The following is a 27,575-nucleotide window of genomic DNA, read 5'->3' as shown; positions in this document are numbered from 1 at the left end:
CAAAAGCCTACACACTAACTCACTTGGCCAGAACAAACCAGGCAAGTAGGTATGTGATGAGAAATAAGTATGGTGACGACGTTCACTTATCGGTATTGATCAAGAAAAAAACGTAAACCTCACCCCCTCCTTCTCACACACCCTTGATATCAACCACTGACCAACAGGACCGTATCAATGAATGGGGTGATCCCTGGAGGAAGAAACGAAAGCCACCAAGCGCCAGAGGGACCTATAGGAAAGTTTCAATGTGATCACAGAAAGAAAAAGGAGCGAGTGAAAGCAACTCGCATATGCCGAGAGGTGGGACTATCAACCGTTTGTATTGACTACAACGGGGGAGCCGGCACTCCGGTTGTAAGCCCAATGGCCCCGGGGAGGGCAATTGTGTGTTGTGTGTGGGAAGGAGGAGGCGAAAGAGATAGAGGCTTCAAGGTTTCAAGGGAGGATACACTCCATCTCGAAAGAAAGCCGGCTGATGGAGGGGGGGTGTACATAGCCATGTAGACGACGACTAGTCCCGGCTGAGAGAGAGAAAGAGAGGCAAGAAACAGCAACATGGTTGGCATAGACTGACTCCCTGCTCGGGACAAGATCCTCTCTTCTGCAGATGACGGGACAGGGATGGGGTGTAGGAGATAGAAAGATTGGGGGGGGGGATGGGAAACACCTGTGAGAGGTTAGTTTCGCCGCAATTGGAGGTCAGAAAAGTGACGACGGTCTGGACGACAACGATGTGTGTGTCATCAGACAATACCAGACTGGCAGAGACAGACAGGCAGACGAAACGGTAGCTGCAGATAGGCTGGGTGATGGGAACAGGAGACAATATCCACGAACCAGGAAGCGGCGGACCGGAAGATGGCGAAGGAGTGAAGTGGAGGCATGTGTGGAGGTATATGCACCGTTTGGATCCACGAACCAGGCAGGAATCAAGTTAAAAGCGGCGAAGGTTGCTCAAAGATACCTAGGCTGATAGCCCACCGTTTCGTTGGCTCGGACAAGTCGAAGAGGGAGGGGGGGGAATGAAGAAGCGGACGTCAAACAAATGTTGCAAAGTCGGGTTAGGCAGTGATGCATCAAGTCGGGCAATGTGTTGTCCAAATCCCAGAAGACAAAAAAGAACAAGACGAATGCCTGCTGCAGAGTGGCCTGCATCCTCTTACACCGTATGTTGGACTTGGCCTGTGCGCGACTGGCTAAGTTGTCTCCGGCCCCTTGCAAAGCTGGAGGGCATCTTTCCTGACATCGAGGATTTCAAAGAAGGAAAAAGGTGGAATAACGCCATTGGTCCAAGGCTGAAAAGGTAAATCCCTCTGCTGTCTCGGTGAAAGTCGGCGGATTGAGTGGCTACTCGACCTGCAAAGGTGGAGGTGCCGCCTCTGGACTGCCCCCGTGGCAGTCAGCCATGAATCCAGAATGGCATGGCAGAATACTCCTTTTTTTTTTTTTTTGTTTTTTTATTGCCCACCCCCACAGCCTGCGTCTAGAAATGCAGGTTAATAAGCCCTGGCATAACCTTGACTTTCCGTGTTCCCATCCGCCTTCTGCTGCAAGGCTCTGTTTCTTTCTTTTCTTTTTATCCACCTTATGATAGTCTACACCATATATGGGCCGAGCATATGTCGTGCCTCCCGGGATCCGCTTTACCGAAGGAAGGTTTTGGAATAAACCCCAGGCACAGGCACCCGCTGTCTAATTTTTCCCTTGCCTTTCCGGTTTTCGGTGCTCCGTTGTACGCAATCCAGGTACGGCAGTGATGTGATGTCGTTCCTTTTGCAGCTGCCATTGATAATGAAAGTGGCGAGTTCCCGAGACTTGCTTGCTGCTCTTCTCAGAGTTGAAGGGTCTCGAATATGTGCATATCCCGACTGGCAGGAGGGAAAGCGGTGAGCCGTACCGTGTCTCTGATGGCAGGTGTTGGACATCAAAACAGAAATTGGAATATAGGACACCCAGAGGAGTGAGTGCCCGGATGAAGGACCCGACTGATGGATCAGGCAAGTGGCCACTCGCTACCTCAAAGCCCCGGCTCGGTAGCAAGTCAGCAGCTGTTGTTATCCAGACATCATCCCACCCGACAGGCCAAGTCACTCGTAAATCCCCTAGACCGCTACACCCCTGGTTTGTCCAAGAAGCACCTAGGATAACGGCATATAGCAGCTGCCGGGTAGAAGGCCGGAAAGGAGGGGCATGACTTCCTCTCCATGCGAGACAAATAACGGCTTGCCGGCTGTTTCTTCTTCTTCGAGCCGACCCAATGGCCGAATTCTTGTGGGACAGAACTTCAACCACTGACGAGAGCGTGAGAGCGAGAGAACCCGCCAGCCTGGGCCCGCTGTGGATGGGATGGATGGTTGGTGAGCTAATAACGAGTGCTGTTCCTGCAGGTCTAACTGGACGTCTCGAGGCTAGCCAGTTGGCGTTTTTCTCCATCTCCTCCAGTTGGAAAAACGGCCAGGCAGAACCACCAAATCACGGGAGATATTGCCAAGTATTGAGTTAGAATGAGCCAGTCAACAGCCAGGCTGTGTAGGCGTTGGCTTTGAGGATCGGTAAAGAGGAACGAGGCCGGAGGTATTCTTCAACAGTTTCGAATGAAACGCCAATCCTCGATGCAGGAGCTCGGGAAAGACAGCAGCAGTAGCAGCATGTTATGCTGAGGAAGGGGGACAACGCATCAAGGGAGGAGACGTCCTGCCGCACGTCCAGCCGTGGGTGTGGTGCCGCACCAATTCAATGGTCTTCTCGATCCACTGGGAATTGTTCGAGAAAATCCAGTGGAATTTAGCGGAAAGAATGTAACTCTCAGAGTAGGAAACTGGACCGGCATGCAGTCAAACGCAGACGTGCGTTGCGCCGGTGCCGAGCCCTTGATGACTGGGCACGATTTCATAGGACAAACGAAAAACCATGGCAGCCACAGGCGGATTCCCTTCTCCATCAGTCAGTCCCCTCTTTTAAGCAGCCGATAGACATGACATGGAAGTCCAAGAGGTGGCTCGTTCGTTCGTTCGGGAGTCATATCTTCAGAGTACCTTGAATATGCATGGAGAAAAAAAAAAGGCTTGGCGCAACCAGGTGTTCGTGTCGAGCATGCGGCTAGGGCTTTTGTCAGAGAAGGATGGGCGAATCATCAAAAGTGGTTGATGCAATCGAAGGAACCGTTCGTGGGACAAACCACCTGCCGTGACAGCCTCTGGAGATTATTGAAAGGCGCAACACGAAGAGGAGAGAGACGGACGGAGGGCCCCCTCCTCTGAACATGATCCCCGCGTGTAAGCCGATGCAAGACATACAGTCAAGCTGCGTGGCAGCTGCAGAGCCAACAAAACCCATGCGCCTTCTCCAAATGCCCCCTCATTCCAAAGCATATATCATGGCATCATAAGTGCTCCCCCACCGCGGGGTTGATGTAGGGCCTGAATAGCTGTGCCATAGAGCGAGTGTACACTTTTCGATATTCGAATGTTCCGATGGGATCCATAGGTAGTAGGTAGAGAAATATGTATGTTGAATGAGATAAGAGATTCGAGGTGACGTCTACGTAGGTATCCTTTGGGGTCAATAAACCACCCAACCCCAAGCAACGCCGTCCATGCAATTTAATAAACATACACATCCAACCGGGCCGCATTCGTTGCCGCCGCCGGCCAGATTTCTTTTTTCTGTCGTCTTCTCGTGTTGAAACCCTGACAACCACGCCTCGCTTTAACCAAACACCTTGAGAAACCCCCAAATTCCGAGACCGCTGAGAACCGGGATGGTCAGATTATCATCCCAGCCAAAGAGGTCAACCACCTCGCTAGCCGCAGCCACAAACCCAGACCACAGACTCATGACACCAAGCGCAAGCCCTCCAGAAATAGTCGCCTTCGCCGGGGCCAGGCCCACAGCATCCGCCAAGAGTTGAGGAAGACGGAGAGTTCCCGTAAACATAAAGTTCTCATCTCCCGGGAAGGGTCCCTTGGTCGGGGCGAGCCACCCCCAAAAGTACACAGCCGTCCCGATGCCGACAAGGAACGCAGCCGAAGAGCCAGCAAGGGACTTGCCGCGGCGGAGACGGGGGGTGTACCGCCCATACAGCCTGCCAAAGGTGCTTGCGGCCGTATCACACCAGCTCAGCAGCAGCGTGGCCATAACTCCGACATCCTTGGGGAAAAAGTACAGGGCCGTCCACGCACCCAAGAGGTAGAAGATAACACCGTTGTAACCGGAAAACTCACTCTCGCGCATCAGGGCGCCCAGGACCTTGACGTAAAACCGGTTGAATGGCTGGTAGTGATGGCGCACCACATCTACGGCGGCGATGGGTATCAAGGCACCCATGAGGTAGGGGCACACAGAATAAGTTTGTGTCCCCGAGAGGTAGAGCCATACGACGAAGAAGCCGATGGATACGTGCAGGGCCTTCCGGGGTACCTCGTGCTTGTGCACAAACGTCCTCCAGTGCCTGTGGATGGGAATCAGACCGAGTGGGCTGGGACTTCGGCTAAAGTCCCGCCAGCTCCATCCATAATAAAGTGATGGTGTGGGCGGGGAGAGGTGCCCGTTTGTTTCTGGTGCTTTTTCGCCCGTGCTCCCGTTGGGCGTTGCGATGGCTGTCGTCGTCGCTGCCGTCGCCGCGATCGGCTGGAGAGCGCTGGATGCCATCCTTGAAGTTTTCCTTGGGCTTAGTTGGGCCACCTTTCGCGTGTCGATCGGGCTGCGGCTTCGCGTCCGGGCCCTTGAGAGTTCTGGGCTCTCGTCCTCCTCGATATCCTCCTCTACTGGTAGTGGCGTCGCCAGCCTCCTCCTCGCCGCCGACCGAGTCATCGGCCCGCTGTATCCATCCTGGCCGGTTCCATCCTGCTCTGACGGCGTTGGACTCGGCGATATGACGCGCGGGGTAGATGGGATGGCTTGCTTTGTTCGGCCAGACATGTCGTAGGGAAATGGTGGTAGGGCTGGCAGTGCGACACAACCTTTGATGATTCGTGGGAGACGGGAGAGCTGCAGCGGCCAGAGGGAGGTGGGAAGGAAGCAGTCTTTTCTCGGGTCGTTGGGCGAGATAGGGGTGGGGGCTAGGGCATTAAAGACGGCCTGGTGGTATCGAAAGAAGGCTTGAACTTTTTCTGTGGAATCCAGTGTGGTGTTTGGGTTGATGCGGTGGAGTGTGAGTACTCCGCCGCATGGCTGGTGCGAAAGGGTCGAATCCCGGCGGTCCAGGGGGAGAGTCGAATCGGTGCGTTCTTGGATCCCGTTTCCCGTTGGGCAGTGCGGTGCGGCGGGCTTGGAGCGCGGTGCTGGGAGGAAGAGCGAAGAAATTTCGGCTGGTGCGGGAGGGAAGACACAGCGGCCAGCGGGCTGACCGGGGTGCTTTGAGGCCTCAGCGTTGCATGTGACACTTGATTTAAGATGGGTTCAATGCCGCTCACTATTAGTGTCAGTGTTTGTAACTCTCTGACCCTCTTGTTGTCGATGGTAAATTTTGGCTTGATATTCTTGAGAAGAGACAGGATAAATCCCCGTTTTGATACTTCGTACTCCTAAAAAAGAGTTGTTGCGAGGAGAGCTGTTTTTTGTGTGCTCAACGGTGCCTCACATCCAAGTCCTGGCCAGCTCCAGCGGCCCTCCACATTCTGCCAGTCCCGCCTGCAAGGAATGACGTTACCGCCTGTAATTATGCACACAACAACTGATATTTTTTTACGAGTTCAGATGGCATCCCACCATGGGTCACCTGTCCCGTCCTCCGTCCCTCCAAATTCGCCCATTTCCCGGGCTAATTGCTTCACAATTAAAAAGAAACTAAAAGCCACGTCGACATCAAGAAACACGGCAAGCCTTGGCCCACGACTGACGACATCATCCACCAGAACCCCCAATGTCATTTTGCTCATGTGCTCACATATGGCCCGTGCTCTGAACTACAAGGGTGACCCGGTCTGCCAAGTCCAGCTGGGCTTATCGATAAGCTGATAAGCCCTCTGCTATCGAACTGATCCCCGACATTTTTTTTTGGAGGCTTCAAGTGGTATGTCAATTGCGCGACAAGCAGACGAATAGAGGGGCTGTCCTTTTGTATTAAAATCCGACAATCGCAAGACCCTTCAGATGGCGCCAGTTCAACCACGGGCCAAAAAGACCCCCAGGACTTGGGATTCGCTGAACCAGAGTCTCCCTCCATGGATCCTCGACTATCTTCAGACGTCTGGCTTCGAGCAGCCGACGCCAGTGCAGAAGTCAACACTCGATCTTTTCAGGGGGAACAAGGATGTCGTCGTGGAAGCTGTCACCGGTAGTGGCAAGACGCTGGCTTATTTGATTCCAGTGGTCGAGGTACGGAAACCTACCATCGCAATTACCATTGATTCACTGTGTTGACATAAATGTGTCTAGAAACTCTTGCGTGGAGACGAAGCAGCCAAGAGGCACCATGTCCAAGGCATCATCATTGCGCCCACCCGCGAGCTGGCGCAACAGATCTACAACGTTTGCGTCAGCCTCATCAAGTTCCACCCTCAGTCGGCCGAGCAGCTGCAACATGACCGAGACGAGAAGCGAACCATCACATCCGAACCGGTCGTCTACCCCCAGCTTCTGGTGGGAGGAACGACAAAAGCGGCCGAAGACCTGAGCGCATTCCTGAGGTTATCACCAAACCTCCTCATCGGCACACCCGGCCGACTCGCCGAGCTCCTCGCCTCCCCTTATGTCAAGGCCCCCGCCTCCACCTTTGAAGTCCTCGTCATGGACGAAGCCGACCGCTTGCTGGACCTTGGTTTCTCCCAAGAACTCAACCGCATCCTCGGCTACCTCCCCAAGCAGCGCCGCACAGGCTTGTTCAGCGCCTCCCTCAGCGACGCCGTAGAGCGCCTCGTCACAGTCGGCTTACTATATCCCCACCGCATCACCGTCCGGGTACGAAACCTCAAAGACGGCGGCGAAATCCAAGAGCGCAAGACCCCAATGTCCCTCCAAATGTCGTACCTCATCACCCCCGCCAGTCAAAAAATCCCAGCGCTCTGCCAGATCCTCGAAAAACTCAACCCCCGCCCGGCCCGATCCATCGTCTTTTTCTCTACCTGCTTCGCGGTAAAATACTTTGCCAAGGTCCTCCACAGCGTTCTCCCAGAAGGCTTCAGCGTTGTCTCACTCCACGGCAAACTCGAGCCCCAAGTCCGCGAAAAGAACTTTGAGCGCTTCGTCAACTCGACCTCCCCATCCATCCTCTTGACCACCGACATCGCCGCCCGCGGTCTGGACATTCCACAAGTCGACTTGGTAGTCCAGCATGACCCACCGACAGACACAAAGGTGTTCATCCACCGCTGCGGTCGTGCCGGTCGCGCCGGACGTCGCGGTTTGGCGGTGGTGTTGCTCCAACCAGGTCGTGAGGAAGGTTATCTCCAACTGCTGGAAGTGAGACAAACACCATGCACACCGTTGGAAAGACCCGAAATTGTTCTTTCTGAAGAGAAAGCCAAGGAGATCTCGACAAAAGTAAGGAAACAAGCCATCACGGATAGGGAAGTGTACCAGCTCGCTCAGAGGGCGTTTGTTTCGTGGGCGCGAAGCTACATTGAACACCAAGCCTCTTCCATCTTTCGGATTTCTGACCTGGACTGGGTGGACCTAGCCCACGGCTACGGGCTGGTTGAACTCCCCAAGATGCCGGAGATCAAGGGCAAAAACATTGACCGCTCCCTCGGCCTGGGCATAGACGTGGAAGCCATTCCGTTCAAGGACAAACTCCGCGAAGAGAAGAGATTGGTAGAACTGGAAAAATGGAAAAAGGAAAAGGCGGCTAGGGTGGCTAGCCAACAGGAAAATGGGGAGCGGGCGGGGCAAAAGAGGAAGACGAACGAGGCTTGGAGTGAGAAGCAGGATGCGGAGGAGCTAAAGGTGGCGAGGAGAGAAAAGAAGAGGAAGAGGAAAGAGGCGGAGAGGGCGAGCAAGATGACGGAACGGGAAAGGGAGGAGCACATGAAGCTGGAGGATATGATTGAGCTTGTGAGGAAACAGAATGAGGAGAAGGCTAGGCAAGAGGCGGAGGAGAGGAGGAAGGAGAGGGTGTTGGGGGGGGACGGGAAGACGTTTGGGGCTTTTGGGAAGGGTGGTGGTAGTGGTGGTGGGGTGATGACGAAAAAGAAGATGGTGGTGGGAGAGGAGGACAGTGATGAGGAGGAGTTTGGCGGGTTTGACGATTAACGGATGTAGTGTGTGTGGAAGGTGAAAAATATAGAAGATGATACCCCACGTATGTTCGTCTGAATATACACTTTTGGATTTCTCGTTAGGTTTCATGGAGGGACTGACTTAATTGTCTATTCGGAATTGCCCGGCCTTCGGGTCATGTACCCAGAGCAAATATTGTCCTCTCAACCGTTCCCAAGCCTTCAGGGGTAAAGGGGGCATTAGTCAACCACTTCCCTATCCAGTACCAACACTCACTTACGTACAACACCAAAGATCAACAAATCATCCAAAAAAAAAAGACCTCCACCATTCCCTGAAATCTCAACTATTATACACATCTAACCAACACTCCACCTAGGCACAGGAATAAGCGTCTTTGCTCTTTCTTTCTTTCTTTCTATTTGTCTCCCAGACAAAGAGTTGCTCTCTCCGATCTAATCGCTCTATAGTTCTCTTGAAAGCATACCACTTTTTTTTTAATCGCCCAAGACAAAAAAAAAAAAAAAAAGACAATTCCCAAATCCCTGCCCATTTAGAGTATTATAGCCATACACACAACAAAAGAAAAGATATAGCGAAAAGGCGCTTCAAAATCCCGGAAATGCAAACAAAGACCGGGGAAATAAAACACCTTTTCCCTCAAAGCGAGCAACATTTGTGCAAGATGCCGCGCAGTTTTTTCGTTGATGCCCCCGAAAGACACCCTGCCTGTTGTTGGTCGTTTTTTTGGTTTGTGTCGCTGTCATTCAGGTCGTAACAACAGCAGCCGTCGAAATTTCTCTCCAACTTCCCCCCAAAATCTCCACCATCATAACCCCTCCAACCTCCCTGCTCCACAAAAGCGGGGATTAAGCCGCAGAGACGACATGTGGAAGTCTCTGTGGTTCCATCACCACTTTTGTTGGACTACATCGGCATTGACTATGTTAAGTCGCTTATTTGCCGATCTCGACACCGCCAGTGGCACCTGTTGCAGATAAAGTCAGCACTTGTTATCCAAATCGACCAGGAAAAGAAAACATACCAAGAGCCTTCTTGATGTCACCGTAGATGGCGAACTGGAAAGCGGTAAGGGTGCCGACCATGAAGAGACGGGCGCCGATGCCGGTGTAGGAGCCCTTGAGGCCGAGCTCCTTGGCGATCTTGATGAGGCGGGTGGTGGTGCCCTCGCCGGGGGCGCCGGGGGTCTTGTTGATCTTGCTCAACATGGTGTCGGCGGGCTGAGAGACGATGGCAGCGGCGAAACCGGCAACGAGACCGGAGCCGAGGTTGACAACAGTCTGCATGCTGTCGGCCATGTCCTTCTTGGGGAAGACCTGGTAGACAGCCTCGGCGACCTTCTCGTAGACAACGAACTTGGCCATGGTGTAGGGGATCCTAGAGAATTGTCAATATCTGGGGTCCTATTCAGGAGGCCAAAAAAAACGAAAAAAAAAAAAAAACATACTGCTTGAACAGAATGGGACCGAAACCGGCGTAGAAGGCACCAACACCCTCGTTCTTGAGCATCTTGCCGAAGCCGCCGATGAGGCCGGAGGCATAGGTGGGCTGGGAGACGAGACGGATACGGGTGGCCTCAAGAGGGCAGAGGGCAATATCGGCGAAGAACTCGGCCATGGCGGAAGAGGCGAGGTAGACACCGGTGCGGTACTTGGAGGCGTTCTCGTAGCCGAGATAGTTGATGGCCTGCTGCTTGAACAGCTCGTAACCACCGAACTTGAGGGAGCCCTGGAGGAAGTAACCGGCGAAGGTAGGGCCGACACCAGTGAGGAGGGCACCAGCACCCTCATTCTTGATGACCTGCTTGAAGCCACCGATCATGCCCCTGTTGTAGGTAGCGGGGTCGAGCTGGATGCGAGTCTTGACGCTGTAGAGGAGGCGGTTAGCTTTTCGATATTCCGTGGTGATCTCGTCGGCGCAACAGTGCTGGGAGGACCTACACATCGACGGGGGTGAGGGCACCGTGGGTGACGGAGCAGCAGATGGCGCCGGCAAGGGCGAATCTGGAGTAGAGGGCAACGCCGCTCAGTTGGGGCTTGGTCTCGGTCTTGGTGGCCATCTTGACGACTTTGATGAGAAGTGGTGGAAGATTGAGTGGAGTTTGGTCCTGAAAGCTCGGGGGCGCGAGGATTCAAGAAAGATCGGGAGACAATTGGGGACCTGTGGGAGAGTTCCGACGTCGTTTGGGCAGTGGATGAGCTTTTTTGGAAAAAGTGAGGTCGGGGCGGGCTTTCGGGAAAAGGGACCTTAAAAAAACTGGCCCGGCAAATCCCGGGTACACGGCGGGCATCAAAAAGACGCACTGGCCAACCAACCGTTGTGGATTTTTGACTAAAAGGGCCACAGGACCCACCGCTACTACAGCCCACGGTGACATTGATGTGTAAGAGATAAGATAACAAGATGCATCACTGGAAAGGTCAAGCCCTGAAAAATGTCTCAGTCTCATGCTCATCTTCTGCCGGTATGTTTTCCCAGTTCGAACCCATCACCATCAGTAGACCAAACAATACCAATTATTTTTGGACGCCTGGTCGTCAGTTGGTAGCACAATTCCATCCTGCGCTGTGTGCCCCCTGGCACAACGGACCTGTCAGGGCAGTCCCTTGACGCATGTGCCTTGCTGACTCGATGAAAAGCCTTGAGCTCTGATTGGCTGCCCTATCCAATAGCTAGAACTTTCTACACTCAACCCCTTGCCTTCCGCCTCAGCTCATCAGCCAACTTCAAGAGATAAAACTCTCTCGCCTCGGCCGGCAGCTTTTGAAAGCTATTCGCGATGCGACCAATGTCTTGCCTGCCCTTTTCATATGCCGCCAGATCACGGTTCCCATACACATCTTTACCGGCAGCATATGAGTTGCTGTCAAGATCTCTGAAAAACACATTGACCGCGATGCTCTTGTCCGAGGTTGGTGTAGCTGTGTGCAACCACAACGGGGGCAGGAAGAGGACCTGGCCAGGGCCCAGTACAGCCTCGTGAGGGTGTGTCTGTGTTAACTCCGGCGACTCAAGAGACGAAAATACGTCGATGCTAGAGCTGGAAGCACCGGGTGCAAACGACAAGTGCTCAACGTCTGAGGGTGGGAAGAGAATGAGTCTTTTGGAACCCCCTATTTGGCAGTATACATTTGCCATAACCTGATATGATTAACGCACCGTTTTACTGATATCAGAGAAACAACTTACATCGTAATGTAGCCACATATTCACTGGCCCAGACAGCCTCAACACCGAGCTAAACAAATTCTCCCGCACCAAAGCCAGCTGCTCCGGCAACACAAAGTCACCGCCCAAAGTCGGAAAGTCCTCCTCAAGCACCGACGGCTTCTCTGTGGGCTTCTCCTGTGAAAGTGCCCGCAGATACAGCCTGCCGCCTTGCTCAATCTTTTGTGCCAAGTCTCCGAATCCAGTTGTTACGTATCGGAAGTTCTTGGCATTGAAATCCATTACTTGAGTGGCGGCTTCGTGGATGACAACCTAGGATCGTTAGCTAACGCATATCATGTCGACAGCCATAGTGAGAAAATACCTTGCGGTCGCTGCCAACCTTTTCCGCCAAGTACTTCAGGTTCCAAGAGGCGACACAGCTGCCCAGATCCAAGCCTTCCAGCACCACCGGACGGCCTGCCCGGACAACCTTGGCGAAGTCATCTGCTGTCTTGAGTTGAACACGCTCGATGGTCTTGATGGCTATGCTTGAGGTTCCGTTTTGGAGCTTGGTTCGGATGGGAAGACTCCGCTCTCCTGGGATGATGTCGACGGTCTTGTCGTGAGTCCAGTGAGGGAGAGCCCCAGTTGTGCCAGAGCCTGGTAAGCGCAGAGAATACACGCCCTTATTCCAGAAGGTGCCCATGGAGAAGCACGTAGCACCGCCCCCGGTAATCACTATTCTGCCGTCAGCTGCTACCACGGCTGAGTGTCCAGTGTAGAGGGCACGAGGCGACGCGTTGGATATCAAGCGGCGAGTAATCTTGTACTCTGTGCCTGTCACTGAGAAAGTTACGATCTCGTCGTTGTGGCCCAAGAGATGGTCTCGAGCCACTCCGCCCAAAATGATAAACTCGCTGCCGTGTTGAACGCAGGTTGCTCCGAACCTTGCTACCAGCCAGCTGGAAGCATCCGGGTTGGAATCCGTCCGAGGTTGTAAACGGGTGAATGTGATGGAAGGCTTCCTGATGTCTGAGATATCTAGCTCCCAAGACATCACCTCTTTTGTGAAGAGTGCATCCACCAGGCCACCGGCGTAGATACCGCTGAAACTGGCACCCGCATTGCTGCTCTTGACACCGATGACACCTCCATATCTTGCCGCGAAGGGGTCGCCTCTTGCATCACACTCAACCCACCCCTTTTCGTGCCGATACAGCAAACACCCATCAGATGTCGAGCTTTTTCCTCTACCATTCATGAGCAAAGCCATTCCTGAGGTTCCGAGAGCGACAACGGCTGGCCGATAGAGCGGTACGGGGAGATCGTATGTCCGCCTCCAGGCATTCGACTTCTTCTCGTACAGCCAGCAGTCTTTGAGGGGGCTTGATGGTGAGCCGCGGCCTCCAACAAGCAAAACAGAGTCTCCGATATCCACCAGGGAGTGACACATCCTGCTTGAAGGCCCTCCCTCTCCAAATGCGAGTCCGCTTGCCTCGCCCTGAGTGAAAACGTCGCAGGATTGCAGTCTGTTCCTGGTCCCCAGTCCCAGAACGTTCACAATCTCCGATTGCTTCCCCTTTTGAGAAACTTCCATCGCGGCAGCAAACCTCCTTTGTCCTCGAGTGCCCGTTGTCTCATCAACCTGCGTCTCTACCGCTCCCACCGGAATCTCAACACCAGAATGCACGACCGGCTTAGCTCCCCTCTCCCCCACCGTCCTCGCTCTCACAACACAGTAATGACTTCCGAAAAGCGCAAACTCCTCCCACTCATCAAACTCCTCCACATCATCCAACCTCACCCTCTCCTCCCCGGACAAAAACGTCTCGTCCCCCCAAGCCTCCCACAAAGTCCAGACCTTCACCTCCACCCATCCCCTCTCCTCAAACCTTTTGCGTTGCTCCGAAACCGTAGGATAACGCTCCACCGACTTCAACTGCGTATTCAACTTGTCAAAATGCCCCAACATCGTCCTCGCAAAAGGGTGCTCCGTCCCATCCGGTAGAATCTGCTCCAGCAATACAAACTCCGCATCCCCCACCCTGCCCGCCCACTCTATGACCCCATCCGCTCCCTCCCTCTCCATATAAGTAATACTAACCTCGGCAACAAAAACAAACTCACACTCCTCCCTCCAGTGCCCCCCCCCAAGCACCTCCCCCATAGCCTCTTCCAACCTTTTCAAATCCCGTAGATCAACCCCCACCATCGCATACCCCTCACTATCCAACACCACCGGTCCCTTTCTCAGCACCTCCTTCCCATCCACCACCACCCTCTCCCCCTCAGGCACCCTCCCCCCCCTCAAATAACCCCTCAAGGCCCCCTCCCCCATCACGACCCCCTTCTTCCGTTCCATCAACTCAAAAAAATCAACATCCACAAACTTGACCCCCCCACAATCACCCCCATATCGACTCCAACACTGCCAAGGCAGGACATCACTCCCCGCCCCCAAATTAACAACCACCTTTCTCTTCTTCCCCTCCCTCAGCGGTCTCTTTAAGAAGTCCCTCACCAGGACATCGATCACTCGTAGTCGTAACCAATACCCCCTGTTAATCAACGGAGCGCGCCGCTGATACTTGGAGACAAAGTACCGGAAGAAGGGCGGTTCACCGGCGTAGTAGATCTTTTCCACGGAGCGTTTGGATACGATGGAAGAGGAGTTTGTCTGTGGCTAAAAGGTTAGAAGGGAGGGAAAAAAAGGGGGGGGGAGGGGAGGGGGGAGGGGGGGGAGACGGACTCCCATGACTTGATCATCTTGGGCTTTGGCTGCGGGGGATTTGGTGTCGGATTTGAGTTTTTTTGGTTTGCCCATTTTGTCGGACTTGAGTTTTGTATAAAAGGGAAATGAATGAAAGTCGCAAAGTCACTCACAAGAGAGTGTGAAAGAAATATGCGAGTGAGTGAGTGTGTTAATTGGTGAGTCGAGTTGAACAAGATATGAGTCTAAGTTGCCATCTCAAAAGCGGAATTCAAAAAGTGAGAATTTCTACAGTGTTCTTTACTGTGCTTCGGCACTGTGCTTACAGTGCCGCCCCTGATCACAATGAAAACAGTATATCAGACATGTTCCCTGTCCCAGATCCCAACGCCGCCCAATGCTCCCAACATGTACTTGCTTACCCATCCATCTCCTCCCCCCAAATATCAAACCACCACCCCCCTCTGCGACCACCCACCCCTCCCCTTCCACGCCCACAACACCAACCCACACGCAACCCAGACACTCCCCGCCATGGCCCAGAACGCGCTCGCATAGCACTCAACCCCATAACACAGATTATCCCCCCCATCCTCTTCCCCAACAACCGACTGCCTCCTCGCCCCCTCCTGGTAAACAGCCGAATACACCAACCCCCACATCGTCGCCCCCAGCGCCGGAAACATGGCCACAATCCCCCAGTTCGTCGCAAAGTTCTCCACCCCCCAGATCACCGTGATGATGATGGGCGTCAGGCTAAACACGGCGCCGTACCCGGCCCCGACTAGCCCCGAAATCACCCAGAACCTCTCCCCGTGGTCTTGCACCCACCCCGCCGCCAACCCCGCCAGCCCCAGAGAAAGCATCACGGCAAAAAACAGCAAAAACACCACCCTCGAAACCGAGAATCTTTTTCTCTCAAGTTCAGTGCTGGAGGCAATCTGGACATGTCCCGCCTGCGGACTCGGCGCGAGCAAATCCGTCAACGTCCCCGTCAGCAGCCTGACAATCGTGCTCGTGATCCCAACAATGCTCACATGGGTCGCCGCAGACGTCTCATGCTCCTCAGCACCACCACCAACCCTCAATTCCGGATCATACAACGTCTTGATCACGGTCCCCATATTATTGATAAACGCCTCCCCCGGTCCAATCATGAAGAAGAAGCCAAACGCAAACAACCACATGGTATGGTCCGTCAAAAACCTCCTCGTCTCCGCATTCAACACCCAAGTCTTGATCTTTTTATCCTCTTCCTGATCTTTTCTTGGATCCAAAATCCCGGCCCCAATCATGTCCTCCTCTTCTCGCTCCTCATCAACATCCACACCCCCGTACCCCTCCCTCGTAACCCCATTCCCCAACATCCGACTCCCATCCAAGATCCCACTCCTCTCTAGCTCTTCCACCGCCTCCTCGATCAACTCCTGCTCATCCACTATCCTCAACCCCACCGCCCCAATCACCCCCACGATCACCAACAATATAGCCAAAAACCCAAAGAACCTGACAACATCAACCTTTTTCCCTCCCAAATCCCCGGGAGTGTCCAAAGAAAAAAGCCTGTCCCCCACCTGACTCAACCACATGCCACTCAACCCAAAAGCCGCAATCGGCACCGCCAACGCCAACCCCCTGTGCCTCCCCCTCCCAAAATTCTTTGCGCACGTCGCCACAGCACTTAGGTACATGCTACACGTGCCAACCCCTATCCCGACAAAACTCCCCACCAAGCCCCAGTACACCCCCTCCGGATCCCCCTGTTGTCCCCAGTAAAAGAACAGCGCCGCGCCTGCGTAACCGAGGCCGAAGAAGACTGCGGAGAGGAGGGAGAGGGGGGCGGGGCCGACGCGGTCGCAGTAGTAGCCCAGGAGGGAGACCGGCATGTACATTGCGATGGAGGCGGCCGAGGCGAGGCCGTTGATGCGGTATTGGGAGTAGTGGAGGGTCGATTGGAAGGTGGGGGCGTAGAGGGAGAAGATCGTGATCGAGCCGGCTGAGAGGGAGGAGAGGAGGGAGGAAAGGAAGGAGAGGAGGAGGGCGCGGCGGGTGGCGGTTGGTCTGGGACGGCGGCGGTAGCGGGAGGACGGGAGGGAGCGGAGGGAGGTGGTGTCTGAGCTGGCGGGGCCGAGGGTGGAGGTGGAGGGGATGCGGTGGAGGAGGGGGGTGGTGGTTGAGGACATGGTGATGGTGGTTGCGGGAGGTTAGAAATCGAGAAGGATGTTGGAACAGGCACACGCAGGCGGATATACCTACCCGCCAGAGAACTAGATCGCGTGTACCGTCCTTCTTGCCTGGCGCATCTTCATCCACGTCACCGCGCGCGCGAGACTGCCAAGAAAGAGTGAGACGAATTGATAATGGTGCGAGGATGTAAATAAAAGTCTCCGAGGTTTTGTGGAACGATTGTGTCAACCGCCAGACAAAAGTGTCAAAACCGTTGCACGACAGCGGTGATGGAGGTGTGTGGTGTGTGTACTGTGTTGTCTTGGAATGGGTTGACGGTTCCCAGGTTGTTGATCAAATGACCTTCAAACCGCTGGTAGCCTGTGCCACGAATGCCAAGGAATGATCGGCATAAAAAAATCCGGGGAAATCCGATAATTGCCTGGGGGGGATGGCTACGGGGACTGTGCTGCACAGGATAAGAGGGAGGACTGTGCACTTAGACATTAACCATGAGTTGACGAGAGATTCAATCATGTTAATTCTCTTCTTATGATGAGCTTTGTAGTGAGGGAGTCTCGCTGGTGGTCCAGAGCAGTGGCCCAGCAGCTGCCCATCAGGGTTCTCACCCAGAGCAACACCATCACACGACTCCCACACAAGCAGGCAAAGGAGCAACCCCAGTACATACACCTCTCCCACCGCTCAGAATTCAACAGGAGCAGCGGACAAACCACAAAGCCCAATGGCCTAGTGGTAAGCTCCTCGAATATCCCAAAGGGATATTCACCTTCCTCCACTTTGATGTGGGTTGAGGCGGTTGACCGGTGAGCTTTTGCTCTTTTTTGCGACCTTCTTTTCTTGTCAACTTTTGCTTTGGCATTGGACATATTGTTTTTGTTATGGCCATTGGGGAATGACCAGTTCAATATTGTATATATGCTACTGGAAGAGATGTTAAAGACAGATAGACAGATTAACTTGGCTACCAGATTGAACTGGATTTATTCAGCACTTCCTTTTTGGGTAACTCGTACAGGTAATGCTTTTTGCTGCAATACTTTTAGGGGCTGTGTAGCTGTTGGTAAAGCTTCTCTATCCCGTGAAGCATACTCGCTAACACTTGAATGTCACCAACGGCTCGACGACCCTTGTTGACGTCGTCTCGATTAGTGATGAATTGCAACCGGCCTACTCTTTCACGATGCATTCGTATTTGCGGTAGCCCAATAGTCCGTGGTCTTGATGCCATCGAAGGAGCGGCTATGCCAGCGCTTGGAAATTGCGTGCCTGGTCACAAGGCTCACCGTCTGCATCAAGACCCAGCTAAACCAGATGGCTATCCACTCCTTCAATGGCGCTGTTGCAGTGTTGAGATTCCTACACGGTACCCGGACCGATCTGCCTCGAAGCCACCAAGGCGGTTTTGCTGACTGGCAGCCCGATGAGCCCGATAATAATTCTATTAGCCCACACAGCCTTGGTATAAAAAGTTGAAAAATGATCGTTGGGAAATGCCAAGTGGAAGGATTTCTGGAAACAAAAAGATGCCAGTTGCCACATGATCAGCCACGTGCGGGCCACCTCATATGGAAAGTCCAGGTTGTTATTCCCGAATGACGGTTGAGGGACCTGGGCTTATTCCGTGGCAAGCTTTTGCCCCTTGCTTATTCGGGCTCGGAGTTCGCATTGTTCATGGTTCTAACCAAGTTAGCGGCAGTGCTCTACCTCATGTGATAATGAAAATGATGGCCAACCCCTCGACAGGCCTAACAATTGCGGCGTTGCGAAGGCGCATGTTCCTGAAGATGGACGAGGCATTCTTTTGACCATGATGGCTTCGGAAGGAACGCTAGACAGTAGAACTAGACACAACATGCTGTCATGCTGTGTTACATTCCATGTGTCATACCAGACCTGTTGTCCGAGCGGTGTCCGCCCCAGTTGGCAGTCAAAATCACCAAGTGACATTATCCAGCGCAACCTCATCCGTTGGTGGTGAACAGAACACGGCCGTCGTCGGAATTCGGCACTTCGTAAAAGCAGAGAGCTTTGCACAGCCACCGATCCAATATCTGCTGCCCTTCAACTCAATCGTTGTGAGAGTGCGGTTGACTGTAGAACTGCGTCATGACCTCTGTATCTGGAAGTGGTGTGCTGTGCAAACCACACCCCAAGACCTTGGCAATCCATTGTTGCTGGCCAGCCGATCGTCTCCTGCACTGTGTGTGTGTGTGTGTGTGTGTGTGTGTGTAGCTCATCAGGCCATGAGGTTTTTAAAATCTGCGACCTTTAATCGGGATAGAAGCCAGTTTGGGCGTGAGAGAATTATGGAACAGAGCCTCTCCGAGAGCAGGGCTGTCTGCTCATATCTTTCATGTGTAGGAATTTGGACATCTTGTGGCTTGTAAAAAGTGCTGTTGCCCAGTGTTCAACGGATGGCAGCCTGGTGGGGCGATCCCCAGACCCACAGTGGGCCATCGCCCATTGCCATTGCATGGACCCACCATATCCCTGCCGCCATCGAGAGCTCTCTGCCCCGCCAAAGCTGCCCTTCAGTCTCCTGACCATCCACCATCCCCCGAGCTGTTCCTTCGTCTCGGGACGTATAAGACTTGTGGCACATCCTCCGTTTCCCGTCTAGCCAGATCGACATTCTTGAAAGTCTAACCATCTGACGCCTTCGCGAAGTTCATCGCCATCCCCCAACATGTCCAGCGACACTCAGAGCATCCCCAAGGGCAAGGGCTCAGAGACACTCAATGGCGGTTTCAAGCCTCAGGGCAACATGGTAGCTGTGGTTCCTCCCAAGCCTGAGGATTTGCAGAGAAGCTATGCCACGGTCGTCGACGCAAATGCTAACCCCAAGGGCTGGTATGGCAGCATGGGTGTGTACTTGATGATACAGCAACACAAACTTCGAGAGCTTCACCGCAGCTAATACCACTCAACCCTCTAGTTAACGGCATCGGTACTCTCATCGGCACCCTCGGTGCAGTCCCATGCTGCGTCTGCTGCCCCAACCCATACAAATCCGTCGGCCAAGGCCACGTCGGTCTCGTCACCAAATTCGGCAAGTTCTACAAGGCTGTCGACCCCGGTCTCGTCAAAGTCAACCCCTTGTCCGAGAACCTCATCCAAGTCGACGTCAAGATCCAGATCGTCGAAGTCCCCAAGCAAGTCTGCATGACCAAAGACAACGTCAGTGTCCACCTCACCTCGGTCATCTACTACCACATCGTAGCCCCCCACAAGGCTGCCTTCGGCATCACCAACGTCCGCCAAGCCCTCATCGAGCGCACCCAAACCACCCTCCGCCACGTCGTCGGCGCCCGCGTCCTCCAAGACGTCATCGAGCGCCGCGAGGAACTCGCCCAGTCAATCGGGGAAATCATCGAAGACGTCGCCGCCGGCTGGGGTGTCCAGGTGGAGAGCATGCTCATCAAGGACATCATCTTCAGCAACGAACTCCAGGAATCTCTTTCCATGGCCGCCCAGTCCAAGAGGATCGGTGAAAGCAAGATCATTGCCGCCAAGGCAGAGGTCGAGGCTGCCAAGCTGATGAGGCAGGCGGCTGATATCTTGTCTTCCGCCCCTGCCATGCAGATTCGCTACCTGGAGGCGATGCAGGCCATGGCCAAGAGTGCGAACAGCAAGGTTATTTTCTTGCCTGCTGCTAATCAGACTATGCCGAGCACCCAACAATTCGAGAATTCGCTGGCTGGGGGGTCGGGAAACAAGAACTACAACACTTTTGACGAGGGGAGCAGCAGCACTGATCCCGGCTTTCAGCAGGCGATTAATGCCCGGATTATTGAGAATATCTGAGTCGAATGGTTGATGACGGAGATTTCTGAAGACCAAATCATGAAAATGAGCGGGAAAAGAAAAAAAAACACAAGAAAAAAGAGACAAAACCATACAACATTATGATTTTACTATACCCCGCCGCAGCGATCACAGTCGATACCCCCTTTTTTTGTACATGGATCGGAATGGGTGGAAGGAAGTGAGTTATGGATTGGCATGATGACGATAGTTTAATGAGGGGGGTTATGAGAAGAGAGAGCGTGCCAGCGAGAGAGATGCCATCTTGGCAGTTTGCGTCTTGCTTTTTTGGATTGGTAGTTGCTAGGACTTTTTGGTGCATGATACCTGATACCACCTTCGCTTTCTTACTTGGTTCTTCTATAGCACTGTTGCAGTTGACTTTAGCCTTTGTGGTGAATGGGAGGAAATTATATTTTTTTTGGTGATATTTGATGGTAAACTGCGAAGTGGGAATATCGCCGCCGGACCTCGGGGGCAATTGGCGTCCACCTTCATGTTACTGTGGTTTGTCTTGCTCCATTCTCTGGTGTAAGTCTGGCTGGCAGGTGTTTCCACTCAGTGCTGCCGCGCTTGAGCATCGGCCCAATTGTGCCTATGTGGTCTGGGTCTTGCAGTTGACCTCACCGGCGCGTTGGGCTGGCTTGTATTACCGTCAGAATTAAGTGTCCGCTTCTGTTTCTTAGGTTGGAATTTGGCTAATGCTACAAGGTCGAGATATCATTAGGGAACCTGATTATGAATGAATATGGGTCACAAAGATTCTGGTGCCTCAACAGCTTGGTCGAGATGGGTGCATGTAAGATGTAAACGGCGTCTTCCCATGGGTTTCATTAATGGATACCTAGTTTGAGACTCGAGGATAGGGACGTGGAGCAAACCACAGCTGCTTTGTTCTTTGGAAGACCGAGACTATCAGCACCCTTGGCTTCGTAGGTGTGAATTATTTCTGTGACTGATCACTGGGTTGCCTTTCTCCCAGGTCCCATTTACGGGGCTCTTTCTCTCACCGAGAGGGAGTGGTCACGGAGAGTTATCGCTTGATAAATGACATGATTCACCCAATATACCCCGCTGCCATCGTGTTCATTTTCATCTCTCTGCTGTGATTCTAGTAGTATATCTCCTTCTCCCCCGTTGCCAGCATATCCTCATATCTCATTCAATTCTGCTTGTTGGCACCTTATTCACTGACAAGAGAGTCTCTCATTGGCTTTATACTGACTTGTTTCAAGCACATAACTATTCACTTACCATGTCTTTCGCTGAAGCGCCGACGAAGCTGAAGAGATAAAAGGGCGAAGTTCAGACATCAGATGAAATTATTTGACAGCCATTCACCACCAAACTGACCAGGAAGCGGAGCAAGTGTTGATCACGCCCCAGGATACGTACTGTACGCTGCCCTCGTGATATTCACTGTTCACTCCGTTCACCTGATTCGTCTGATCTGGGTGTCGAGAGCAAGCAGCGACTGAAGTGGATCTCTCTTCAGGGTGAATCACAGGATCCTCGAGTATTTATTCTCTCCCCCTCTCCCTTCTTCTGCCCTCTCTCTTTCAACCACAACAACAACTCAGTCCGCACAGCTCTGGTCTGCTTTCACTGCCACCAAACCTCTCCTCACAACCCTCTCTTTTCTCCATCCCACCAATGCACCTAAAGTTTCCAGTCCTTCGCTATTTGGTCCACGACCCAATCATCATGATCAACTTCCTCCTCACCCTGGTCCTCCTGACCACAGTCATGGCCATCAACATCGGCCACCTCCCGACCATCCCCCACATCAGCCATACCCCCCGCGCCGTGGACAACACCACCGATGTCAACAACGCCAACATCGACAAATTCCTCTTCCACCCCCGCCCCGTCCAATGCGGCGAAGCCAACCTCCTCCTGGTCGGCATCCCCCCTTACCACCCCATCGTCAAAGCCGGCGGATTCGACCCCAAAATGATCGAAGCCATCCTCGCAAACGACACCAATCTCCTCGTCAACTCCGGCTACAACGTCCGTATGGTCCTCTTTGGTCCCGAGCAGCCCCTTTCTGTGCTGGAGGCGCAATTTGCGGATATTGACTGCTGGGATGGCACCGGAGTTGGCTTCGGGGAGCGCGGGACTACGGATGTGGGTCTGACAGAGAGGTTCGAGGATACCATTCACTACTTCCGCAAGAGAGCTCCCAACGGCCCGATCATGTTTAATTCTTCGCCTACGACGTTTTTGCCGACGCTCAAGAGACATTTCCCTATTGCGGGGGGAGCGGATTGTGCCAAGGAGGGGAAGCCGGGGAAGCTTTTGGTGAGTTGGACGGGAGTTGATGATGATTTGTGAGAAGAGCGAAGATATACTGAATGTGTTTGTGATAGGGTTTCCGTGTCATCTGCGATGATGGCGTGTGCAAGAAGGACTAAGACGAGTCACTGGCACACATCAACAGCAGCAACTCGTTTTGCATGATCAAACTTTGCGCCATTGCAAGAAATGGTCGAGGTATCCATGGGTAACCTAGGGCATTAATACGGAGAACAGAGGGTGGTAGATGTGGGACCGAGGAAGGAGGACGGGTTGCTTAGGCTGAGGAGGGAAGGATAGCCGGAGTTGGCGCTGGAGAATGATACCCCTGCTTTTTCTCATCACTTCTTTTGTTTTTTATTGTTATTTCCTGGCTCCTGATGTTTTTACTTTCTCCGTTTCATTCTGTGCGTTTTGGATAACATTGCTTTCTCAGCTAGATTGGCGTCATTGGATATGAGACGCCGGAGGTGAGCCGGGACTGTCGGATCGGTGCCGGCCCCACCCGGAAGTTGTTGATATTGTTTCTCCGGCATCTCGCTTTCCTTCCGCTGAGTACACACCTCCTCGTTCCTTACCTCTGAACCGCACAGGCACGTTGGCATCACTCAAGAAAAACGCAATCCACAACCGGCCTTACCGAGGAGGTCAATCTTCGCTACCTACTTTACTGATACAGTTTCCATCCTCAACACAACCTCAATCTCGGACACCCCCCCCCTACGCCGCACGCCAATCTCCCTCTCTCCGAAAAACCAACATCTCCCACTCGCAAGCCACGTGGCTTGCTCCGCCCGATCTGTCAGGTAAGCGACCCCCTTCTCTCTCTCTCTCTCTCTCTCTCTCTCTTTCTCCAGTTGACTTCTTAATAGAACATGCGAATTTCTTACGCTCGCGCATGAATTCACTTCTCAAACCAACATCCCAAGATTACCCCACACAAAAGAATACAAGTTCCGGGCCCTGCAAAACACGACACCAGTGGTCAGCGGTACAGTCCGCAGTTTTCCTAGTGACCACGTTTTTGTATTTTATATTTTATATTTTTTATGTTTTTTTATTTGGTTTTTATTTTATTTTTTTAATTTTTTGATCTGGCCTCCGTTGCTACCCGCCGTTGCTGCGACTGTTGCCACGCGGTTGGCGGGGATGAATAGTGTTTTGTCTTCTTGATCGTGCATATGTGGTGTTAGACTAAGATCTGTTGCCCAAGATGAGCAGCTGGGCACCAGCTTTAGTGTTCACATGAGTTTGCACACTCTTGGAGATACCACCAAAGTAGTTGGAGAAATCGAAGTGTAAAAGCAGCGGTATATCATATTCCCTAGGTACTGACTGTCAAACAATTCAACCCCTTATGCAAAGCCCCTATGCCCAATCGATCCCCTTCACAAGACGTCAACCTCAAATATCCAAAACGCCATCCTCAACAGAAGCAAGGTCTATCCATCCATCTCTTGTATTCAACTTCCACATCCCATCAAACGAAAGAACAACCCAGTAAACGAACGTATACTCCAACCTGAAGAAGAAGAAGAAGAAGAAGAAGAAGAAGAAGAAGAAGAAGAAGAAGAAGAAGAAGAAGAAGAAGAAGAAGAAGAAGAAGAAGAAGAAGAAGAAGAAGAAGAAGAAGAAGAAGAAGAAGAAGAAGAAGAAGAAGAAGAAAAAGCAAAACGGGGTATCAAGAGAATGCCAAAAAGTGACCAAAAAACAGCCTCATCCTTCAACCTATCCCAACTCCCATTACCCTTCACCCAAAAACTCAGACCTAAAACTCCCGCACCTTCACCGGCTCCCGCCCATACAAACTCAACCGATCATCATCATCCTCTTCCCATCTCCCCCCCACAGTCCGTAAATGACTCCGATCAGGCACCTCCACCCTCGCCCCCGTCCCCGTTTCCTCCACCCCCTCACCAACCCCCTCCACCACCTTCTTCCCATTCCTCAATTCCCAACTCCCCACCCTCTCCTTCTTCTGCCCCCGTCCGCCGTACTCCACATCCTGATCCCCACCCTTCCTACCCCCCTTGAACCCCCCCTTCAACCCATCCCCCTTCCCAACAGCACTAAACCTCACCCCCCCCAACCACATCGCCAACCCCGTCACCAACCCCAAAACCCCAACCGTGACCGCCGCCCCAACCGCCCCCGCAGCAGCAGGACCCATCTCCCCTTCCACTCCGCCCATAACACCTCCCCTTCCACCCCCTCATCATCATCGACAGCACCCCGCCTCTCACAAAACCCAACCCCCGACCCACAACTCCCACACCACCCCTCCCACCCCCCCTTGACCCCCACCCCCCCCATCTTCCTCTCAAAATCCAAAAACTCCAAAGTCGGGTAGTTCACCCCCGTCTCAAACAAACTATAAACCCTCAACCTCGCCTCGCTCGCACTGGAATTCCTATACAGAAACCTCACCTTCAGGTCCTTAACCTCGGGGTACTCCTCCTCCCCATCCCTCCCCTTGGTCGTATTCACCGTGCTGAAGAGCTCAAAAAGCATCACCGCCCCCGGGTAAGGGAGCTCACGAAACAGCTCCCTGCTCGCGCCTGCATCCAGACTCGACAGCGCAAAAAACGCAACAAAGGGCTCGAATGACGAAAAGAGGAGGTTGAGCTTGCTGGTGGAACCCGCCGAACGGATGTTGTCTACCAGCAGGGATTTTGTGTAGCTTGCCAAGGTGCGCCCGGCGATGGTCCTGATGGGGAGGGAGAGGTTCCCGTGGCGGGAGCGGATTTCGCTCGAGGCCAGGGAGCGGAGGCGGGGGAGTTCACCTTCGGCAAAAAGGGGAGACAGCAACGGGTTGTGAAGGTGGTGATAGGCGGCGTAGTCGTAGATGTTGTAGGCCTGTAGAAAGTCGAGCTGGTCCAAGGGCAGGGAGGAAGAGTTGAAGATGCGGGGGTAGAGGCTTGCGTAAAAGGAGGACGAGGTGGAGAGGTTGGACGAGGGGGTTTCTTCGCTTGGAAAACTGGCCATGGACTGCAAAAAGGAAGGGCAGTGGGAGGAGCCGTCGAGGTAGATGGAGTCTGGGTTGAAGAGGCGGGAGAGGGTTTGAATTTGGGGGTATTGGTAGCCGTCGAGGGGGTAGGTCATTGTTGTTCCGTCTGCTAGGGTGGCGGCGATGGCACCGCCGGTGGAGTTGGAGGGTTTGATGGTGGTGGGGGGGTAGAGGCCTTGGAAGAAGGCCATGGCCGAGGCGATGTTATAGGTGTCGGTGGTGGACATGGCTCTGAGCTGGCGGTTGTTGATGGTGTATTGCTCTATTCCGTGGATGGGGGCGATGTCGTCGAGGCCGTTACTATCGATGTCATCATCGTCGTCGTCGTCAGGGGAGGATTTCCAAAGGTAACGGGTTCGCAGGGCGGCGCCTTGGGCTTTGAGCTGTTGCGCGCCGAGGGGGGTGAGGGTTGGGTTGTCTGACAGCAAAGGGGTGCGGTCGCCGTAGAGGATCCAAGCGACGGAGGACCAGACTCGCACGTTGGATTGCGCAAGGGTGGTTGTTGCCAGGAGAGTGGCGACGAGGACCGTCGAGGAAGAGAGGGGGGCCATCCTGTCGAGGCGATCAGGATGTGTAGGGATAAATTGGGCGGTGGTGGTTAACACATGCAGAGGCAGAGGAGACAGAAGTGAGGTTCTAGGGGACAGGTAATACAGTGATTGATTCAAATATCCTGAGGTAGGTGAGAGAGAAGAGAGGAAAAGGACCCAAAGACAGACTTCATTTGAGAATTCTCTTCTTCTCCGAGCCTGGTGGAAGCTCTCACCAAGTCCGGCACGCAATAAACAAGGAAAGCTCCAACTCAAGTGCTCTCCTCGGAGCTTTCCACCACCAGCCTGACTCTCTCCCACTGGCCTCTTTGTCCGGTGTGCATGGTGTGCTCAACGAGTCAGGCCTGCTTTCGGCGGGGGAACGATGAGGGGTAGGTAGGTATCTACCCAGAAAACACGACATGGAAAGCAAAGCTGCCGTCAAGTGCCCCTCGAACTGATAAAGCTTGGAGAAGACCGATAAAAGATTGTGATAAACAGATGGCACGTGCACCGACATTTGACAAGAGGGCGGGGCCAGCAGGGATCGCCGTAAGTGCTTGCAGGGATGTGATCCGCTATTGCAACGCCAAGGGAGTCTAGCCGGGTTGGACGATTATCGAAACGCTGGAACAAATCCATCCATGTTTGGTGTGCTGACGTCCAGCTCAACTTGTCAGCTGTCAGCTGTGATGTTGCTCGCTGGACAAACGGAAGCTTTCTCCGTGTCGGTCAGTTTGATGTTGTTGTTTCTCCGGCATCATGAAGAATGTTTCAATTGATAGTGAGCTCATACTGACAGAAAGACAGCCAGCTGAAAGGACGTTGTCGTGGATCGTCGTGGATAGACGAGGCCCCACATGCTTCTTTGGATCGACAGGTAGCGCGTTGGTCGCCATCGGTTGGGGCCCTGCAAGGCTGGCGGTGGTGCAGGGTCCATGTCTTGGACTCTCCATGAACAAATGCATTGTTGTTGAAGAAAAACTGCCGAAAGGCATTGGTCTCGGCTTTACGACGTCTGAATATCAACCTCCCGTGTCTCTCTACTGGAAACAATCACGACGTGATCAACTCTCAGGAGGTCCAGCTGGTCAAGTAGCAACGCGGCAAAGATGAGGGGGACAGTCTGAGGGAAAATGCGCTTGGGAACACGGGCTCCCCGCCTTCTGGACCCGTCGCTTTTTTTACACGTTATGTACCTACCTACCCCCCCCTCGAAGTGGGCTCTGAGGTCAGCAACACCAGTAAAGTCGCATTCAGCCACGATCCCCGACGTTCTGTGCCGTCTCCCAGAGACCTGAACCTGCTGCTGTCACTCTTTTTTGCTCAGACACAAACAGACCTGACAGAGGAACAAACTTGCACCAGTTGGTAAACAGGGGGGCTGAGTTTGCTAGAAAAACCACACCTGTTTCCATTGGTCAATTTGCCGCCATCGCATCCCAAAAGGAGCCAGAAGATGGCCGAGATGCCCGAACCCCAAGGGTTGCTTCCATGCTTCGTGTCAAAAAGGTAGAGAGCTCTTTTGCCAGCAGTAGACTCGATTCAACAGCTCAGCAGCATCAGTTGTCTGCAGAGCTATCAATACGGTGCCGCCTCGCCGCCTCCGGACCCCAACGCACCAGGAGGTGGTGAGGGAAGGGTGAAGAGGTGGGTTCAATCGCCGAGCGTGTGAGCATGAGAGCGGCGTGCAGAAAACCCCCCGGCG

General features: G+C 53.3%; 9 protein-coding genes across 9 annotated transcripts; 4 read left to right on the top strand and 5 right to left on the bottom strand.

Annotated features, from left to right (window-relative positions):
* Nucleotides 1-1,091: 1,091 nt before the first annotated feature.
* QC763_605170 (uncharacterized protein) lies at nucleotides 1,092-1,310 on the top strand (the record flags this gene model as incomplete). Its single annotated transcript, XM_062914357.1, has 1 exon — nucleotides 1,092-1,310. The coding sequence occupies one exon, from the start codon at nucleotides 1,092-1,094 to the stop codon at nucleotides 1,308-1,310; it is 219 nt and encodes a 72-aa protein (XP_062762587.1).
* A 963-nt stretch (nucleotides 1,311-2,273) lies between these two features.
* SPB4 (ATP-dependent rRNA helicase spb4) lies at nucleotides 2,274-8,230 on the top strand. The gene is made up of 2 exons (XM_062914355.1): nucleotides 2,274-6,321; nucleotides 6,382-8,230. Exons 1-2 carry the CDS (start codon nucleotides 6,097-6,099, stop codon nucleotides 8,191-8,193), a joined length of 2,037 nt encoding a protein of 678 aa, XP_062762585.1. The 5' UTR covers nucleotides 2,274-6,096; the 3' UTR covers nucleotides 8,194-8,230.
* Nucleotides 3,712-4,923, bottom strand: DGK1 (Diacylglycerol kinase; the record flags this gene model as incomplete). The annotated part of the gene is made up of 1 exon (XM_062914356.1): nucleotides 3,712-4,923. The coding sequence occupies one exon, from the start codon at nucleotides 4,921-4,923 to the stop codon at nucleotides 3,712-3,714; it is 1,212 nt and encodes a 403-aa protein (XP_062762586.1).
* Nucleotides 8,231-8,271: 41 nt separating the features above from the next.
* Nucleotides 8,272-10,240, bottom strand: MIR1 (mitochondrial phosphate carrier protein; the record flags this gene model as incomplete). The annotated part of the gene is made up of 4 exons (XM_062914354.1): nucleotides 8,272-9,148; nucleotides 9,206-9,558; nucleotides 9,629-10,048; nucleotides 10,122-10,240. 4 exons carry the CDS (start codon nucleotides 10,238-10,240, stop codon nucleotides 9,117-9,119), a joined length of 924 nt encoding a protein of 307 aa, XP_062762584.1. The 3' UTR covers nucleotides 8,272-9,116.
* A 629-nt stretch (nucleotides 10,241-10,869) lies between these two features.
* PPM2 (tRNA methyltransferase ppm2) lies at nucleotides 10,870-14,155 on the bottom strand (the record flags this gene model as incomplete). The annotated part of the gene is made up of 4 exons (XM_062914353.1): nucleotides 10,870-11,322; nucleotides 11,371-11,661; nucleotides 11,714-14,008; nucleotides 14,081-14,155. 4 exons carry the CDS (start codon nucleotides 14,153-14,155, stop codon nucleotides 10,870-10,872), a joined length of 3,114 nt encoding a protein of 1,037 aa, XP_062762583.1.
* Nucleotides 14,156-14,487: 332 nt separating this feature from the next.
* Nucleotides 14,488-16,224, bottom strand: MCH1 (putative monocarboxylate transporter mch1; the record flags this gene model as incomplete). The annotated part of the gene is made up of 1 exon (XM_062914352.1): nucleotides 14,488-16,224. One exon carries the CDS (start codon nucleotides 16,222-16,224, stop codon nucleotides 14,488-14,490), a length of 1,737 nt encoding a protein of 578 aa, XP_062762582.1.
* A 2,443-nt stretch (nucleotides 16,225-18,667) lies between these two features.
* Nucleotides 18,668-20,035, top strand: QC763_605090 (uncharacterized protein; the record flags this gene model as incomplete). The annotated part of the gene is made up of 2 exons (XM_062914351.1): nucleotides 18,668-19,095; nucleotides 19,167-20,035. Exons 1-2 carry the CDS (start codon nucleotides 18,918-18,920, stop codon nucleotides 20,033-20,035), a joined length of 1,047 nt encoding a protein of 348 aa, XP_062762581.1. The 5' UTR covers nucleotides 18,668-18,917.
* A 1,653-nt stretch (nucleotides 20,036-21,688) lies between these two features.
* On the top strand, nucleotides 21,689-23,856 carry QC763_605080 (uncharacterized protein; the record flags this gene model as incomplete). The annotated part of the gene is made up of 3 exons (XM_062914350.1): nucleotides 21,689-22,336; nucleotides 22,405-23,136; nucleotides 23,203-23,856. 2 exons carry the CDS (start codon nucleotides 21,689-21,691, stop codon nucleotides 22,447-22,449), a joined length of 693 nt encoding a protein of 230 aa, XP_062762580.1. The 3' UTR covers nucleotides 22,450-23,136; nucleotides 23,203-23,856.
* Nucleotides 23,857-24,098: 242 nt separating this feature from the next.
* On the bottom strand, nucleotides 24,099-25,888 carry QC763_605070 (uncharacterized protein; the record flags this gene model as incomplete). The annotated part of the gene is made up of 2 exons (XM_062914349.1): nucleotides 24,099-24,359; nucleotides 24,623-25,888. 2 exons carry the CDS (start codon nucleotides 25,886-25,888, stop codon nucleotides 24,099-24,101), a joined length of 1,527 nt encoding a protein of 508 aa, XP_062762579.1.
* Between the last annotated feature and the right edge of the window lie 1,687 nt (nucleotides 25,889-27,575).

This window comes from Podospora pseudopauciseta, chromosome 6 (assembly GCF_035222475.1).
Source record: "Podospora pseudopauciseta strain CBS 411.78 chromosome 6, whole genome shotgun sequence".
NCBI lineage: Eukaryota > Fungi > Ascomycota > Sordariomycetes > Sordariales > Podosporaceae > Podospora > Podospora pseudopauciseta.
The sequence above is the reverse complement of the archived record's forward strand: the minus strand, read 5'-3'. Positions and strand labels throughout refer to the sequence as shown.